Source organism: Pipistrellus hanaki, assembly GCF_964339955.1.
Source record: "Pipistrellus hanaki genome assembly, chromosome: 19".
Classification (NCBI taxonomy): domain Eukaryota; kingdom Metazoa; phylum Chordata; class Mammalia; order Chiroptera; family Vespertilionidae; genus Pipistrellus; species Pipistrellus hanaki.
Genome location: NC_140521.1, coordinates 6,761,074 through 6,779,486, shown reverse-complemented (window position 1 = coordinate 6,779,486; position 18,413 = coordinate 6,761,074). Strand labels below are relative to the sequence as shown.

General features: G+C 56.7%; 2 protein-coding genes across 19 annotated transcripts in view; one reads left to right on the top strand and one right to left on the bottom strand.

Annotated features, from left to right (window-relative positions):
- The window catches only part of SH2B3 (SH2B adaptor protein 3), a 32,055-nt gene extending 18,470 nt beyond the window's left edge, over positions 1 to 13,585 (top strand). The window contains exons 3-8 of one of the 2 annotated variants that reach the window (XM_084868041.1): positions 11,626 to 11,727; positions 11,806 to 11,897; positions 11,975 to 12,069; positions 12,154 to 12,368; positions 12,449 to 12,620; positions 12,734 to 13,585. In XM_084868041.1, the coding sequence (XP_084724167.1) occupies positions 11,626 to 11,727; positions 11,806 to 11,897; positions 11,975 to 12,069; positions 12,154 to 12,368; positions 12,449 to 12,620; positions 12,734 to 13,029 (972 nt within the window). In that variant the 3' untranslated portion in view covers positions 13,030 to 13,585. Of the gene's footprint in view, positions 1 to 11,625; positions 11,728 to 11,805; positions 11,898 to 11,974; positions 12,369 to 12,448; positions 12,621 to 12,733 lie in introns of both variants that reach the window. The other variant, XM_084868040.1, reaches the window with a different exon arrangement.
- A 2,825-nt stretch (positions 13,586 to 16,410) lies between these two features.
- Positions 16,411 to 18,413, bottom strand: part of ATXN2 (ataxin 2) — an 81,425-nt gene continuing 79,422 nt past the window's right edge. For 10 of the 17 annotated variants that reach the window (XM_084868017.1, XM_084868014.1, XM_084868018.1 and 7 more), the window contains 2 exons: positions 17,810 to 17,978; positions 16,411 to 17,033 (listed from right to left, as the gene is read on the bottom strand). In XM_084868017.1, the coding sequence (XP_084724143.1) occupies positions 17,005 to 17,033; positions 17,810 to 17,978 (198 nt within the window). In that variant the 3' untranslated portion in view covers positions 16,411 to 17,004. The other 7 variants (XM_084868019.1, XM_084868027.1, XM_084868015.1 and 4 more) reach the window with 2 other exon arrangements.

The following is an 18,413-nucleotide window of genomic DNA, read 5'->3' as shown; positions in this document are numbered from 1 at the left end:
CCGGGCCCAGCACAGCCGCGCAGCCAAGCTCAGCTGCGGTTCTTGTCGCTGTTTTTGAGGCGACAGGCACCACCTTGACACAGCCCGGAGCCGCCATCGCCCGGTGGGACGGGAATCGCGGGCATGGGAAGCCGAGGCGCAGGGCAGCAGAGACTGGCCAGGGCCACGGCAGGGGCGGCAGAGCCGGCCAGGCCAGGGTATGTTTGGGCCCCGCAGCAGGCGGAGAGACCCCACGTGCCAGCTGCAGTCCCCTGGCTCCTGGTGCCAGAGCGGCGGAGGGGAGACATCCCCAGCCCCCCCGGGGAGCCCCAGGGTGACTGAGGGCCGTCCTCGCTCTGCCCTGCTGCCCTGGCCCGCGTGGGCCTCTGCCCCCTGAGCTGTGACATGGGCGACCCAGGGGCTTCGTCTGGGCCTCCTTGGGGGGAGGAGGAAGGGATGCTGGTGGGCAGGACTCCGTGAGCCCCCCAACCGCACACACAGCCACCCCACCTGCCCCTTATTGGGGTTCCGTGTAAGAAGACTGCTTTGCTGCTTAGAAGAAACCCTGACCACGCTGAAACCGCGGCAGATGGTATCGGCATGCTTCCTCTCAGCTCGAATTCTGTGAATCCCCAGAGACCGAAAGGGCCCGATCCCACAGGGAGGGCAGGGGCAACGCGCACCGTCATCCCTCTGCTCATGGGCCGGCCGCCGCCGCCTCTCAGGGCGATCCTCTGCTTTGTCTGTCTGGGGCCTGGGTGTTGGGACTTCACTGTGGAGTCGGGGCTGTGACCTGGCCGCCAGGGAGAGATTTGGTTGACACCTCGGCCTCTCTGAGTTTGTTTCCCAATCTGGAAAGTGGGGTGTCATTGCTTGTGTTGCTGGGTGATTGAGTCCAGAACAGGCTCAGGCGGCCTGGCACCACGTGCCCCATGTTACTTAGGAAGCCTCGGACCAGAGCCGCCTGGCCTGGGCACCCTGGCGGGGCCGCTGGAAATCCCCCACCCACTTCTTTGTGAATGGAAAGGAAACCAAAACGCAAAAAAGAGATCTCTGCGTGGCGGCCAGCCCTCACTGGTGGGGGCGGGGGAGCTTCCTCCCCGGCAGGAGGGGCCGCCTCGGCTTCCTTTCTGGGCCCACATCCCCTTTTCCTCGTCCGGAGAGCCGCGGACCTCAGCCCGGACCAGCGGCTGTGTGCGAACTCTGGATTCTCCATCACAGGCCGAACCCGAATCTGCCTGCAGGGGGGGGAGGGGGGGCGGCTGTCCCAGCAGCGGCAAAGGGGGGAACTTTCTGGAACGAGGGGCCCTGCTTTGTCTCATCTCCGATTTCCATGTAATCTTGGAGTCTAACTTGCCCAGGCCTCCAAGTCTGAGTTCCTCATATTTTTGGTTTTGTTTTTTCAATTAATAAAGCTCATGGGAGAAATTACAGAAAAGTAACCGAAACACCACCCACAGCCCTGCGACCCAGAGAAGCAGCGTTTCCATTCGGGCAGACTCATCATCATCTTCTTTCCTTCTGTTTCCTTCACTTGCCCCCACACTGTTCCTTCGGCCTGTGTGCCAGGCCCTGTGTGGGGGCCGGGATGCTGGCGGGAACTTCTGGGCAAACCCCAGCCCTGGGGCGCTGACATTTATCTACCTGCTTTTTCTCACGTTTTGATAATTTTTCTGATTTTGCAAATATTTTTAAAGACTGTCTTTTTTTAAAAATGCTGGCTGCAGAGTATTTCATTTTATACAGTTAGGCCATGATATTCTTATCTGTCATTATCTGGACTCCTATTTCAATCATTTCTAACTTTTTTGATAAAATAGATCACCCGTGATGAACATCTTGTACTTAAATCTGGGGCCCATCGCCGACTGTTTCCTTGGGCTGAGCTCCCAGAAGGGGAAGTGCTGGTCGGAGGCCTCAGGAGGCCTCTGGGGCTCGCACACTCGCTCGCTAAGCTTCGCTGAGATACTATTTCCATGCCGTAGACTTAGCTGGTTTAGAGTGTGCAGCGGTTTTCAGTCTCTGCAGAGTTGTGCAACTATCACTGTGGTCTAATTTTAGAACATTTTCATCATCAGAAAGAACCATGTACCCTACCCGTTAGCCGGCACCCCCAGGCCCAGGCACCACTAACCTTTCTGTCTCTGGATTTGCCTAGTCTGTTCTTTCCACGTAAAGGGAATCAGACAATAAGTGGTCTTTGTGACTGCTTTCTCTGAAACGTTTCCAAGGCTCACATTTCATTCCTCCGTTTGTCCTGATAGATGTGAGCGCTGTTATGAGAGCGCTATGGACATGGTGCACAGGCAGAGCTTGGGGTACCACAGGCTTTTTTTTAACCTTGATTTTTTTTTTTCTCTCTTTATTGGTTAAGGTATTACATATGTGTCCTCATCCCTCCATTGCTCTTCTCTCCCCCCCATCCCCCCTTCATGCCCTCACCCCCCTGGTGTCATTGTCCATTGGTCAGGCTCATATGAATGCACAAAAGTCCCTCGGTTGATCTCCCTCCTTACCCCCACCCGCCCCTACCTTCCCTCTGAGGTTTGACCGTCTGCTCAATGCTTCTCTGTCTCTGGATCTGTTTTTGTTCATCAGTTTATGTTGTTCACTGCATCCCACAAATGAGTGAGGTCATGTGATATCTGTCTTTCTCTGACTGACTTATTTCGCTTAGCAGAATGCTCTCCAGGCCCATCCATGCTGTTGCAAGTGGTAGGAGTTCCTTCCTCTTTACAGCAGCATAGTATTCCAGAGTGTGGGCGTGCCACAGTTTTCTAATCCTCACCTGCAGCCACAGGCTTTGTCTGGAGGAGTCTCCTTGCTTTCGGGGTGAGTTTTGTGTCGGCAAGTGCTTTGTTTCTCTGGGGCATCTGTCTCAGAGGGGAGGTGCTGGGTTGTATGTGAATTCTGCAGAATGAACCAAACTGATTCAAAGCGCTGACACTGAGCCGTTTAGTCCTCCTGCCAGCACTGAGTGAGGGCTCCCGTCTCCCCCTGCTCACCAACATGCTCGTCGTCCGTCTTCCATTCCGCCGTCCCAGCTGCTGTCGCTCTGGTGGCTCCGATGTGGAGCGGATCTCCTGTGCTTGCTGTCATCTCAGTGCTCGCCACAGTCTCCACACAGCTTTCCAGGAAGCTCGAACCCACCATCTTCCCCTCGCCAGCAGGCCAGCCTGGGCGTCCTGGTGAAAACCTCTGCCAACCTCCAGGTGAAAAGTGGCTGTCCTGTCCTTTCTGATTACGAGTGGAATGAGATATGAGGTGTAACTCACATAACATAAAACCTACCATGGCAAAGTGCAGCTCATGGGTTTTAAAAAATATATATTTTATTGATTTTTTACAGAGAGGAAGGGAGAGGGATAGAGAGTTAGAAACATCAGCTGCCTCCTGCACACCCCCCACCGGGGATGCGCCTGCAACTAAGGCACATGCCCTTGACCAGAATTGAACCCGGGACCCTTCAGTCCGCATGCCGACGCTCTATCCACTGAGCCAAACCGGTTTCGGCAGCTCATGGGTTTTTAATACGTTCGCTGAGGGCAACATTTTCATCCCCCCAGAAACCTGTACCTGTTAGCGACATTCCCACTTCCTGTCCCACCCCAGCCCCTGGCAACCACTAATCTACTTGCTGTCCCTATGGATTTTTTTTTGTCCCTACAGATTTTAACTTTCCTTTTTTTTTTTTTTTTTCAAACTGTTTTTCTTATGTTTCTTAATTGTATGCATTTTGTGGTTTGTAGGCCATTTACTCTGCTGCCTTTTTCTTGTTGATTGGCAAGAGTTCTTACCTGACTTAGCTGTCATGAAGCAGATCTCCCAGTTTGCCCCCCAACTTTCAGTTTTGATCCTGAGTTTCTTGGCTTACGGAGGCCCTGAGGCCTGGACAGTTAAATACAATGACCTTTTCCTAGATGGTTGCCTTCTTTGCTTTTTCTGCTTAGAAAGGCCTGGGATCTGATAATTACTTTTTTGCACTCTCCATTATTTAATCCAGCTGGTTTTTATTCTTTGGGGCCAGTGTGATTTCCTGTTTTTTTTTTTTGTTTTTTTTTTTATGTCAATGAGAGGCTGTGTGAAGACCTGCCACATAGTAAGTGCTCACTAAATGCCGGCATCAGGCTGTGCCAGGCTGACCTTGGCAAGGTGCCATGTCAGTGTGGTGGCCGGCCTGCTGACCTGGTCAGCTTCTGGGCTCCTGGCTCTCGCCCTCCTCGTTTGTCAGCTCAGCCTGAGGCTGCCAGCTCAGCCTTCCTGGCTTCCGTCCCGCAGCCCCTCAGGCGCGAGGCCTCACTGTCACCTCTTCTTCTGAATCATCATTCTTCGAAGGCAGGCGTTGGCCACCCTCCAGGGCTCTAGGGGATCTTGGTGGTGACGAGCCCCTCTCCCCTCCAGCACCCACCACCACCGAGGCCAGTGACAGGGGTCATTTGTTGTTTTTTAACCACAACGTTTCCACCCTCCACAGGCGAGGAGCAGACGGGCCCCGCCAGGCTGCGGTCTGTCTGGCCCTGTAGCAGGGCTAGGAGGCGGGTACCCATTCAGGCCCCACCTCCCAGCTCCGGGACCCCTGGCCCTGACACCCAGTGTTCCCAGACTCCTGAGGTCCACCTGCTTTCCCGGGTGCGGGCTCCACAGAGCGGGGAGAGCAGGGGTGATGCTGGGTGCTCCCCTCGCTGCTCTGGGGCCGGGCACTAGGTCCCTCAGGGTGTGAAGTGGGTGTATTTGGGGATCGGTACCCCCTTCTCGGCTCTGGGGAGGTCTGTTTCTGGCACTTGTGGGGACTCTCATTTGCTGAGAAAGGGGAGAAGCTCCTCTCATTCCTCTCCTTGTTCCTGAGTGGAGACGGGCACAAGGCCGCAGGGGGGCAGCCCGGGGGGGGTGTGGCCTGTGGGGACGGGGTCTGGGCCCCTGTGAGTGCCCGTACCTGGAGGCTCCCTCTGTCCCTCCACTTTCCCGGCCAGGAAGCGCCGCACAGAGAGGGGAAGTGATTTGCTCGGGGTCACACAGGAAACCTGCCAGGCGGGCCTTGGAGGAGGGCTGGCGGCCCTCGCTGGGGCAGGGTAGGAAGGGACCTGTGGCCTGTGGTTCCAACATTCGTTCAGTCTGGCTCCCTCCCTTCAGCTTGCCCCCACAGGCGCCTGAGAACAAGGGTGAGAGATCACCCCCCCCACGTCTGCCTCTGCACCCCATGCATCCGAGGGCTACGGCCCCAGCAGCCACCCGCTATCCCCATCCACCTGACCACTCTGAGGACCTCTCCGGACACCAGCCTCCGATAGCTCTTTCTGGACCTCCGCCGGCGCTGGGCCTGCTGGGGATGGGCCGCTGTCCTTCCCCACCCCCAGGGGAACCCCCAGCAGCTGCCTCATCAGGAAATCATGGCCGGGCCCGATAAGCCCGAGCAGAGGGAGGACAGGGTCGCACTTGGCACAGTGCACCCGAGGAGGCTCCTGGAGGAGGGAGGCTTTCTCGCAAGCCCTGGCCTGGAGAGCAAGGCCCTCGGCCCGGACAGACGCGGGTCCGAGCCCCGGCCTCTGGTCCTCTGTGGCCGGGACAAATTATTTTGTGTCTCGGCCTCCATTTTTCCACCTGTAACATGGGCAACCATGCTGGTGTGAGCTGTTCTTCTCCCCTGGCCAGCCGGAGCCCCGGGGGCCCAGCCAGGACCCCCACCCTTGCCTGACCCAGCCTCCCTGGAGTGTCCCTATCACTCTTCCTAGGCCCTCAGTGGGTGGGTGTCTGCAGTGGGCCGTGCTGTGTCCCACCCACCCCAGCCCCATGGCACTGGGCACCGAAAGGCCTGTGTGTTTGTCGTGGGGATAAAAGTGAGTGCGCAGACCTCATCCGGGGCTGGGTGCTACATCTGAGCAGGCACTGTGCTCAGAGCCGGGGGTGCCACACGAAAAGACAAGTCCCCATGGAGCCTGCTCACAGGCAGAGAAGGCAGTGAAGGAACTGGAGGGCTGTGGGCCGGTGACTTATTCACACACCGTGGCCAGTGCCGGCCTTCCCGAGGCGACACTTGGCGAAGACCTGCATCGGAGAGGAGCCCCATTTGTGCAGATGGGGCAGCACTGCCGTGCCTGCGGCGGAGGGAGCGGCAGGTGCAGAGGCTGCGGGGCGGGGTGTGCTCGGCACACGGAGCAGCGGAGGCCGGTGCGGCTAGAGCAGAACGAGGAGGAGGAGTTGAGGTCAAGGTGCGAATCGGGACTAGACTGAGCAGGGGCTGTGGGCCACACAGGGACTTGGGCTCCCTCACTAGCTCAGGGGGGCCCACAAGTGAGTTCTCGCAGGCGGGTGGGGAGGATAGGAAGCAACTGGGTCGATATTTCTGGGTGTAGCTTTTCAGGGGGCTCAGGATACCGTGTTCGGAGACCTATTGGAGAGGGGGTCCCTGTGAGCACCACCGTTCTGCCTTCTCTGTGCTCTCCCCAGGCCTCCTGGGCTCCCTGGTACCGGTGGGTTTCCGTGGTCGCGGGCTCGGTGGCAGGCTCCAGGCCAGCTGGTTGTGATGCTCTCCACAGGTTTCCTCAGCCTTGTCTCGAACTTGTGAAGTGGGGGTGAAACACCAGCCTCAAGGGCTGTGGGAGTTTATGGGCCCCCACTGATCTTCAGGCAGAGATGGCCCAGAGCAGGTGGTGATGGTTCCCACCCAGTGTCCCCAGACACCACCAAGGATTGTCTTGCTCTGGAACAAGGACCTTCCTACTTCTGTGGTCCAGCACCTCTATCCCTTGATATGCTCTTTTCTGGAAAAATTTCTGAATAGTGCTGGCCTGTAGATTCAGCAGTCCAGAAGCCGCTGGGAGGCAGCCCAGCACACAGCAGGTGCTCACTAAAGGGTGGTGTGAGGCTGTCAGCGTCACGTCCAGGCACAGCAGACCCCTGGCCATCTTGTGGATTCGGCGGTACTTTTTGACCTCTGGCCTTTGTTCTTGGTGTTGCCTTAGTCTCCAATGCCTTTCCCTCCACCTTCTCACTCCGGGGCAGGGGCAGTGGACAGTGGCCTGGGGCGGGGAGACTGGCTTCCTAAGGTTCATCCCCACCTGGGGCCGCTCCCGGGACCTTTCCAGACCCCGTGAGCTCCTTCGCACAGGTGACTCTATCGCTGCTCTCTCATGGGAGGGTGGTGGCACAGTTACCCCTCTTCACGAAAGTGGGACTTGGGCTGGGAGAGGTGAGCTGCTGTCCATGAGGCAGTTTTTTGACTCAAGGCCAGAACGAATTCCCAAACCCTAGGATGGGAGATTGCTGGGCAGCAGTTGTGCAGGCTCCAAGGTTTCTGAGCAGGACACGGGGTGGCCCAAGTCCAGGGAGCACATGGTTCCTCTGCTCCAGTTCTTCTCACAGCCTTTAGTGGACCACTGTGTGCGAGAGGCTGCCGCTCCTAGAAACCCCTCTGCATTGGCTGAGGAAACTGGACAAACTTGTGGCAGTGGGATCCCGACTGAAATCCTTTGTGGGACAAGGCAGGGTATTCTCTCTCTTGTGTGGTATTTGGAAACATCGATCAGCTGCTTCCTGCACATCTTCTACTGGGGATGTGCCTGCAACCAAGGTACCTGCTCTTGACCAGAATCAAACCTGGGACCCCCAGGCCGACGCTCTATCCAAGAGCGGGTTAGGACTCGTATTTTTAAAAGGCTGTTTTGATACCAACCAGGAAGACCTGAGTAAGCATTTCCATAGTGATGTTGCATGTTTGCTCATCCATCCAGGCAGCACCCATTCTGGTGCTGGGCTGGGGGACCGAGCTCTCTCTGACGGGGACCTGGGATTTGCCGTCTGAAAGTTCTCAACCCCCATCCAAGGCCACCTTCCTCCCCTACTCCTGGCAAGTGAGCAGGCCCTGCCTGTGGCCGCCGTAAGCCGAGGCTGCAGTGAGTAAACGGTGGAGCCAGGCTCCAGGCCACAAGATGCGCTCGAGGGCACCTCGGTTTCCAGCTTCTTGTCCCACCACTGCCATTTGTAGGAGAGGGAGGGCACCAAAGCCCTCGGAGAGACAAGACTGCCAGGGCTGGTGTGGCTGGGGGATTCCAGATGGTGGCTGGTTTCTCCTCAAGGATTTCACTCAAGGTTAAAGGCCCCTTTAGTGGCAGGCAGGTCACAGTGGATGGACAGGCCATTGTGAGGGTCCACCCTGCCCACATCACAGACCGTCTGTGCCAGGCCCTTTGCTGCGGAGTTTCCCGCAGAGGCGGCAGTCAGGGCTGGGCGTGGGCCAGGCACAGGCCTGCTCCTGTCGAGGGGTTTGGCATGAGCTCCCCTTCCCCGCTCTGCCTTACAATAACCCAAACCCATGGGGACTCGGGGGCCCACGTGCTTCCCCGCCTCAGGACCTTTGCCAAAGCCAAGTGCCTGGTAGACTCAGCCCCACTCTTGATGCCACCTTGTTGGCCTTCACTGCCTCCCACCTGCCAGTCTCCTTCCTTTTGGGGTGTCCAGCTTCCTGGACTGGAAGCTCTGGGAGTCCCAGGCTGGGGGGATCTTGTTCCTGCTGGGGCACCTGGAGCTCAGTGAGGTCTTCTCTCTGCCAGCCAGGGGCTCATGTGGTTGTGAGGACAGGCAGAGTCGTCCCTGGGAAGCTGGAAGGGCTGTCGCCTCAGCACTCGGGGAGCAGCGGCGGGTGCAGGAGGGGGGTCTGCTCCCCCCTCGCTTCCCTCCCTTCTGGGCAGGGCCCCTGGGGGGAGGAGAGCGAGGACCAGGCAGCGGTCCCGCCACCTCCAAACGTGCCAGACAACAAACCCAAAGCCAGCACCTGCGCCGTCGTAGGCAGTACATGGACGTTTCTGCCCAGATTTAACGGCCACTGAACGGACTGTCCTCCCAAAGCTCACCCTGCCCTCCGGCTCCTCCACCTTCCTGACCTTTTCAAAACAAACTCGAGCACAGTCACAGAGAAATACGTTTTATTTTAATGTAGATTGTCTTAGGCACGTAGGTAACAGGAGGTGTGATCTCACTGCAGGACGGAAAGGAGCATGGTGCACACGCTCGGGCAGGTGGAGAGGGCGCTGCATGCTGAGGGTGGTCTGAACCCTAGTCCTCTGCCTCCGCAGTGACCAGCTGGCGGCCTCAGGCCCAGCCGGCCGCCACGCTGCCCTGCGAAGAGGGCTGTGAAAGGCGGAAGCACACCGGCAGGGCTATGCTTAATGGCTGTTTGTGTAAAGTTTACAGAACCTTAAAGCCTAGAGGACTGAGCGCCCAGGAAGGTTAGCTGTGAAGCCAGGGTCGTGGCAGAGCTGGTTTGCATCTTCGTCTTCCTAGCAGCGAGCACAGAGAACAGTGGGCTGTTCCCACCGGCGTCACAGTGGCCGTAAGAAAGCAGCCAGCTTTGGGGGAACTGGGTCCCAGGAGTGGACGCTGCAGGAGGTGGTGGGTGAGGCGACTGCTTGCAGCACTAATGCCTGGAGTGGCTTTGCCATTTTGGTCACCTAAGCACGCTGCGACTCGGGTGGGTCCAGAGAGCAGTAAGACGGGGACTAGAGGGCCTGAGAGCAGGGACCTGAAGCCCCTGATGCCCCCGTGGTGCTGTGGGTTCGCTTCTCCCCATCACAGTTCTGTGCCCTCACAGCGCTCAACCAGGCAGGCACCTGGCGCTCCCGAGTCCTGTCTAGACCCGTCCCAGGGGGACTGTCCTGTCCTCATGCTCACGCCTTCAGTTTGGGCAGAGCCTCTGGTGTCGCGCCACGCTCAGGCAGCACGCAGTGCGCCCTCTGCTCCAGACGCCCGTTCTCACCCGGGGGCGGGTGGCGGGAAGGAGCATGGTCATGCTCAGCCTCAGGAAGGTAAGGCCAGGCCCTCAGGTGCAGAGGGGATCCTCTTCCCACCGTTCCGCCCGGTCAGCAGTTCCTCAGCTGCGGGGCGGAGCTGGCACGGAGGCCCCACACTCAGAGCGAAACCAGTGGCTTTGCTGCTTAATCTCTACACTCGCTGGGCTGGGCCCGGGGCCAGGCCTGAGTGGAACTGAAAGGGAGACTGGGCCTGTTCCCCTCTTGGCCTGGCCCACTTCCTCTCAGGGATCTGAGGCTGGAGCCAGCAGAGGAAGGGGGTAGGCAGGACCAAAGCAGAAGGAACTAGCCCCCCATCCCTTACCCTCTGTAGACAGGAAACAGGCTCCGAGACTGGCTGGCTGGGAACGCTGCCAGGGGCGCACAGGCCCCACACCTGACTCCCAGGCTAAGAAACTGGGGTACGAGGAAGGGATGGGGAAGAGAAACTGGAAAGGTTGGAACACTGGGTCTGGGGTTTACTAGCTGTGCAACCCCTCCATGCTCTGTTCCCTCAACGAGTGATGTTAGCGAGACAAAGGGAGTGGTCCCTGGAGCCGCGGTGGCCCCGACGCTGCGTCCAGCGGCCAGGGCAGGACGGACCTCCAAGACGACCTGCTGGGAGGGCCTGTGTGTGGGGAGGAACTGAGGCAGCAGTGGCCTGGGTCCCTGCGTGCCAGCACGGTGACGCGTAGGCTTTGGGGATCAGCCTCTGGGCAGAGAGAATCCCCCAAAGCTCACCCTTTGTTCCCACCCCGCCCCGTTAGGGGCTGTGCCGTTCCCAGGCGCCCGGCCTTCCTGCTGGCCCGGGGGAGAGCGGCTGGAGGCGGGGCCTCCTCTGGCCAGTTCCCCACTCCTCAGGCTCTGTCCACCGTCTTATCTCCTGTGGTCTCCGCTGGAAGCAGCCAGCGACATCTCATGACCCTCAAGAAACAAGCTTATCACAGGAGAAAATGGAGGCGGTAGGGGGCAGAGGGGGGGCCCCAGAGCCTGCTGCCCTGGCCAGGCTCACTCGGCCCTGGAAGAAGAGCTTTTGCTGGCAGAGGGCTTGGGGACCGTTTCCCACCTTCTCTGAGCTGTGTGCGTGTGCATGTCACGAGACCCCGGGCCCACTGTTTTGTCAAGGTTTCAACTGCTGTAACTGGGACCAGCTATGATGCCAGGCTTTGCCCCTTCAGGCACATTGGCAGAAGCCCCAAAAGCCTGTGGCTAAGCTGCTCTGCCACCCTCCACCCTCTAGCCAAACCCGCCCCACCTTGTCCTGAGACTTGCAGGCAGGACAGCTTGGCGAGGTTTGGGAAATTTGAGGTTCTAGCGTTCAAAGCCGGATCTTTCCTTCCTCGGCAAAGGGCTTTACCTCCAAAATTGGCGCTTCTTCTGGACTGTGTGGTGATGCATCTTCCTCCGGGGTGGTTGCCAGCCCCGAGACCCATGCTCGTGGGGAGCTGACGGAGGGGGGAGGGGGGGCTAAAGCCATCACAGTGACCTGGGGCCCTAGCAGCAGGGCAGCACCAGGAGGAAGGTGGCTGGGGTTGGACACGGATGCCCCCTCTGGGCTGTTCAGGGTTTTGGCTGCATAAGCTCTTGCTCCCAGTGGGGAGAAGCAGATGCAGCAGGCAGGCATGTGCTGTGCTGGAACGGTGCACGCCCAGGTGAGGGGCTGGCTCTGAGCCCACACAGGTTTCTGGGGGTCTCAGGATGTGAGGACAGTGCTTCAGAGGCTAACGGAGGACCCTCTGTGGGCCCCTGCAAGCCAGAACGCTAACTTCCTCCAGACGTGGGGTGCCTGCTCAACAGAAAAACAGAGGCCTGGGTGGGCAAGGGGCCTTCAAAGACAAGCCTGAGTAACCCTGGGTTCTCTTCCTAGAGCTCAAAGCCCAAGCTACAAGCAGCTTGCTCCAGCCTCCAGGAGGTCCGGCGATGCACACGCCTCGAGATGCCCGACAACCTCTACACCTTTGTGCTGAAGGTGAGTGGCTGCTTTCCGCACCGGGGGACACGCACACACGGCCAAGGACCCACACGCGGCCCCTCCTCCTCCCGCCAGGTGAAGGACCGCACAGACATCATCTTTGAGGTGGGAGACGAGCAGCAGCTGAATTCGTGGATGGCCGAGCTCCGGAAGTACACAGGCCAAGGGTGAGGGCCAGACTCTCCATCTCCGCTCTGACACCAGCCCTGCCCTTCCTAGCCCTTACCCTCCGCCCTCTCCGCAGGCTGGAGAGCACAGACCCGGAGCCGCACGTCCCCTCCGCTCCGGAGCCCGGCCCGGCCAGCTCGCCCAGGGGAAGCACCGACTCCCTGAACCAAGGTGAGGGGTTTGGGCGCCTCAGAACCAGCCTCGGCCGAGGTCGCGGTGCCCCAGGGGGTCACCATTACACATCTTCTCAACCAGGTGCTTCTCCTGGGGGGTTGCTGGACCCAGCCTGCCAGAAGACAGATCACTTCCTGTCCTGCTACCCCTGGTTCCACGGCCCCATCTCCCGAGTGAAGGCCGCTCAGCTGGTTCAGCTGCAGGGCCCTGACGCTCACGGAGTGTTCCTGGTCCGGCAGAGCGAGACCCGGCGTGGGGAGTACGTGCTCACGTTCAACTTCCAAGGCATAGCCAAGGTATGGCCGAGGCAGGCGGGCTGCTCCCCAAGTTCAAGGCCCCGAGGGGCCACTGCCTGAGCTCCCCTTCCTCCCCGCAGCACCTGCGCCTGTCGCTGACCGAGCGGGGCCAGTGCCGCGTGCAGCACCTCCACTTCCCCTCGGTCATGGACATGCTCCACCACTTCCAGCGCTCGCCCATCCCCCTCGAGTGCGGCTCGGCCTGCGACGTCCGGCTGTCCAGCTACGTGGTGGTCGTCTCCCAGCCTCCAGGTGTGACCCAGGGCCCTCGAGGGACGAGGGGGCGGAGGGCCCAGGGAACCACAGCGCGGGGAACGCTTGCTGCCACACGCCTTCCGACACGGCCTCTCTGTCACTGTCCCCAGGTTCCTCCAACGCCGTCCTGTTTCCCTTCTCCCTCTCTCGCTGGGATTCAGAGCTGGGCCTTCCCCACCTCAGCTCCTCTGGCTGCCCCCGGGGGCTGGGCCCGGAGGGTCTCCCCGGCCGCTCCACCCCGCAAGAGCAGATCTTCCACCTGGTGCCTTCGCCCGAGGAACTGGCCAACAGCCTGCGGCACCTGGAGTCGGAGCCCGCCCCCCGGGCCCGGGACTCGGACTACGAAATGGACTCCTCCTCCCGGAGCCACCTGCGGGCCATAGACAATCAGTACACGCCGCTCTGACGGGCGGCTCCGGCCCAGGACCCAGCGTGCAGACAGGAACTGGTGAATGTACTTTCCTTCCTTCCTTTCAGAGAGCGGAGGGACACTGCTAACTGCTCCTTCCAGTTTGGATGTGACCCTTCTATTAGGCCTGTTAAAGGGCCTCCTGTAAGTTCCCGCCTGGCTTCTCCTCATTGTTTACAGATGTAGTTCTTGTCCGCAGATGCCGCTCACTCCTGCCCGGGCCCTGGGCCCCGGGCCCAGCACTGGCACTCAGAGGAGGGGAGGAGGCTAAGGGCCAGGCTGGCAGTGGAAGCTTCTTACTGACACTGTCACAGCTGAGACAGACCTTCTACTTGGGGAACGGGGCAGGTGGGAAGGAGGGGTCCATCAGGAAGCCCAAAACACTAACAAGCCCCGGATCCCCTGGTTTCCCCGGATCCCCTGGTTTCCCCGCAGCACTGCGGCACCCACGCCTATCGCTTCGACCCAGCCTCACAGCAAACTCTGACAGAGGGACGGGCTGAAGGTCAAAAATGAATTTAAACATTTTACCTCAGATAAATTTTTCAAAGGATTCAGGTTTAAAAACTGAACCATTGCTATTTCATGCACTGTTTGAACTAATACCCTTCCGACGTTTGTAGTCAGACAGCTATGCAGCCCTCGCGACTAGGGCCGAGCCAGCACCTGCTTCCTGGCCTAGCGCAGCCGCAGGACAGCCGGCTGCTGCCGAGTAGCCGCTGTCCTTCCTAAGTGAGAGCAGTGACGTGCGTGGCCATGTCAGAGAAATCCAGGCGGTTACGAACTAGGAGGGTGGCCAATTCCAGTTCTACCTGGTGCCTTAGGAAGAAACAGCTGCACTCTGCTCTGGCAGCGCTGTGGCAAGTTCTCCTCCGGTGGACTCAGCCCCCATCATCCAACGGCTCATTCAATGGCCCCCCAAGGTTTTAGGCTGTCTGGTGCCACGGCTGACAAGCAGCTCCTCTCAGCCCAGCCAGCGTGCTGCCGGGGCCCGATGCCTCTGAGCGTGTGCGTGCGCGTGCACACACGGGCTCAGATCGCCACCTCTGCACACGGGACACCACTCACCTGGGGGCTGGCTCCTCCCAGAGCTCAGTGACGGGCAGCGACAGTGTGAGGGCAGCTGCTCCTGGGACCAGCTCAGCTTTAACATGTATGATACACATCCACTAGTGGCTAAACCAAGCCTTGGCCTCAACTTAGACTCCTGCCTGCCTTATCTGGCCAGGGCCAGGGTTCTGTCTGCTCCCTCCAGCCGCTCTCAGTATTCTAAGAGGTCAGAGGTGAGACTTTTGCTTATAGTGCTTATAGAATTTTCTGGGATTTGAGGGTGGGAGGGAGTGTAGGGGGGGGAAGCAGGGCATCAACTAACCACCTCTTCACTTTCACTTTAAAAACCAACACTCCTGGGTGTTCCCACAGGTTGTAAAGCAGATCCGATCCCGATCCAGATTTTCGGTCCATTTCTAAGGACACTTATTTTCTACACACCAAGCAGGTTTCGCTGAGCAAAGCGTGAACCAGAGGAGCACACACTATTTTGAATGTCTCTTAAAAGATAAAGCTCATCACAGAAAGTCCACGCTGACAGTCACTGGTGCAGAAAAAGGGCAAAATAGACAAGGAACCACGCACACACCCCCTCCCTCCACATCTGGGCTATGACCTCTTCAAGCCAGGGGCATAGACGTCTCAGGTAGTACCAAGAGGCAGCAAACTAGTGGCTCAGCTCTGACCCACTGGCTGCCAAGTACCAGCTCAGATTCTCAGAGCGAGCTGAAGTCACCGCCTCCAAATGTTCAAGGAAAACATTTCCTTCCCAAGCGTGTCCGCGTTACCAGGACACCTCAAACGCATCCCGACAGAAAGCCCTGCCACAGCTGGGAAGGAGTGACCTCAGCCAGGCCTCCTTCCTGCTAGAGCAGGCGGAGCTGGAGGAGTGGCAGCAGTGGGTCCCTGGGCCGCTGCCCTCTCAGAGGCCCTGCTGGCTGTAGCTAGCCCACAGGATGGCACACATGCCACCCTCCTTCAGTCCTGCTGTGACCACCGCTGGCCTCGGAGGCCGACCCAGCACCTCCCGGAAACCCGGCTGTGAGTGCCAAAGGGACAGTAAGTACCGCGACGCTGCAGTTCTCTCCAGCAGACAATAGCCAGGGGACTGCTCTCAGCGCCGTCGCCTCCTGAATCTGACTTTAACGAACTTTTACAAACTAACAGGCACCAGCACCAAAGAATTAAGTCAACTAACCTGCCTTGAACTTTAGACCAGCAATCCATATGGCTTTATCTGGTATAAATCTTCTGCCTCTGATCACTTCTGGACCGTGTAGGAAAAAGGAATAGCAATCATTAAAATCTTAGACCACAAAACACTATTTTTATATATAAAATCAAGGCCTTGAACTCTTCCCTTCCCTAAGGGTTGCCTAAGATTTCTCCATGCTTTTATTCAGGGCTGTCTTCTATTGCAAATGTCATGTGAGCTCTAACATCTCCCACAGGTTAGAGGAACTTGTATATTTTCCACTGCCTCTAACAAGGACACATCTGTCACCCAGTGTTGGGCTGGAATAAGCCACACATTGTAACACACAGAAAATGGGTTCATCTTATGTCATTACAGGCAGGAGGTATTTGGCAAATTGTTATATATTGTTTATGTACTGTACAAGTAACTTATTCTTGAATAACACAAATTTTGCTATAATGTACAAATTGCTATATGTGAATTAAAAAATGTTTTCAGAATATTGATTTGTTGCCAACAATATTTAAAGGCTCTGTATTAGGACTATGGTCTCTGAAATCGCTGCTCTTTGCAAACATTTGCTTTCCCTTTTGTTCTCCCATAAATTGAGGACATTAACAAGGCTTATGAGTTAGCCGTAAACTGCTTGTACATCACTGCACCTCTTCTGCCCTCTAGATTATCAGCTTTTTTTTTTTTTTTTTTAAATGAATTCCTATTTTTCCATTACAGTTGACATATCAGTACCTTATTCACAGCTTTTTAAAAAGTATCTCCTGCCCCCTACTGGTGAAACAGGCAGACGTCTGAATTAGGACCTCTGGCTAAGGACACTCACTCATTTGGGTTCAGGAGGTATTGAAAAGGAAGCTTACAGGATCAGCGTCAGGCTGAGGATGTGGAGTATCAATGCTGCCCAACTGGCCAGCCTTCCTCCTTCTGAAGCAGACCTCTATCCACCAAAGAGAATATCTCAGTCTTGTCTTTTTCTAGAGATACTTTGAACCAGAACTAAAGGTGAAGAAGAAAAATCATTTGACGACTAACCTTCCAGGATATTAAGAAAACACAGCCTTCCTGCCTTGATATTAACTAGAAGCTTATACAAACACACACTAACTGGATATCAGTTTTTAAAACTTTTTTTATTTTTTAATTTTTTTTAAGTTTTTATTTTATATTATCTACAAAGTAAAAGTTTTTCCCTTAACTTAAAAGTTGAACCACTGTAGACAGTGATCACTTCATCAAACTTGATTTATAAATAATAATCCGTCAGTTTGACGGTAAGAATTTACTGAAACTTTGTCAAGTTTAGTAAAAGGGTGTTCCAAGTCTTGATTTTTTTTTTTTTTTTTTTTTTTTTTTTTTTAGCAGTAATAGCAGCAAGAATCACTCTTGTTACTTTTGCTAGCTGATGTATACATGACTTTCAGGGTTATTAAAAATAAATAACTTCCAGTTTGAGCGAGCAGAGCTGGGGTACTTGCGGGACTCGGAAACAGCGTATGGAATTGGAACAGCCCACAAGTTCCTAAATGCCTCTACTCAGTCCAGACATCTTCCACTGCGAGTGAACTGTTAGCATTCCTACTGGATGTTACAAGAAATCAACATATTTTTAAAAAACAAAATAAATGAAATTCTAGTTTTCTGTGCTTCCAGTTGGTAGAAGCAGTAGAAGGGAGGAGGGGATTTGGCCTTTCGGTTCCTCCAGGGCAGCCTTACAACTGCTGTTGGTGGTGGGCTTGTACTGTAAGAAAGAAAAGTGAATATTTAAACAGAAAACTGGCAACACCGCGCATCAGCCTAGTGTCTGCAGCGCATGACTGTAACCTCTCCTGTGCTAGCTGGACAGGACTCACAATTTAGCTCACTTCCCCCTCCCAGCTGCACCAACGGGGGAGAGGGAAAGAGGGTAGAACAAACCAGTAAGACGTAAAACCACTGCAGATAAAACTCCCAGCAGACTTGTTGCTCATGGGGTAGAAAAACAGGCTGTAACTTACCCCCTCCCCAAATATTAGCCAAGCACCAGCCCTGCTTTCAGAGGAACGCATGGCAGTCTCCAGTGTTAGCACAATCATGGCCTCTCCCTGTCAGGGGGCAGGCTGGAGCGAATGCTACACTCAGAGCCGATCCACACACAGCACTGCTCATCAGCAGTCTTCTCCAGAGCTACGATCAAACTGTCATGGTGGTGACCCCCACGCAGACTTGGGACTCAGGAAGGAAACCACTGCCCTGCCCAGCCTGTCATAACAAGGAAGGCCAACTGAGTCCTAGGCAGCGTCAGCTCCACAGCTGCCGCTGCTTCTCAAGCCAAACCTGGACCAGCAGAACACACACAGACTCGGCCCGGAGCCTCGGGCCCTGACACTGACTGATCGTCACGGTCCCTACTGTGCACACTGACGGGTCTTGCTAGCTCTCAAATGCAGGGTTTGAAGCGCTGGCCCTGCCTGCCATTCGCCCTGTGCGAGCAGAATGCTTGGGGTGCCCGGCGGCCCCTGCACACACACGCCTCACCTGAAGGGTGCGTCATATAGGGGAAATGCGCTGTTGTCGAGACTGGAATGGGCTGTAGTGCACTTTGAGCGAGGGCGGCCTGGGGACCGCCGGGTGGCTGTGTCGTCATTAGCATCATTGGCGCATGGGCAGTTGGATGAGAAGGAACCATTCCTGACTGTACATGAGCCTGAAACAGAGAGCTCTTTTACGCATACAGGCAACATCTCCAGCTTAAACAACATGTTAACTGTGCTCCTTTCGGGGCAGGGGCTCTCAGGAAAAGGGCAACAGTGGGCCCTCAGGGCCCCTTCCTTTCTCTGGGACACTCCCTAGTGGGACATCGATGGACCTACAGACACGCTTCACCCTCTAGCAGAGCGATCCTGCAAGGCTGAGGGGACAGACACCCACCGAGCACGGGGAGAATCAGGGCTGTGCTAAGTCCTAGCCTTCATTTCTCATCACTCGATTCTAGGAATCGGGCAAGCTCTACACAAAGCTCAGACCCCAGGGCCACCTCTCCAACGTAACAGGCGAGAAGGAATCTGCTTGAGAATCTGGCTTCCATGGGGGGCCTGCAGTAGTTTTACAGAGCTGTTCCTTTCCAATAGGAAAGCAGATC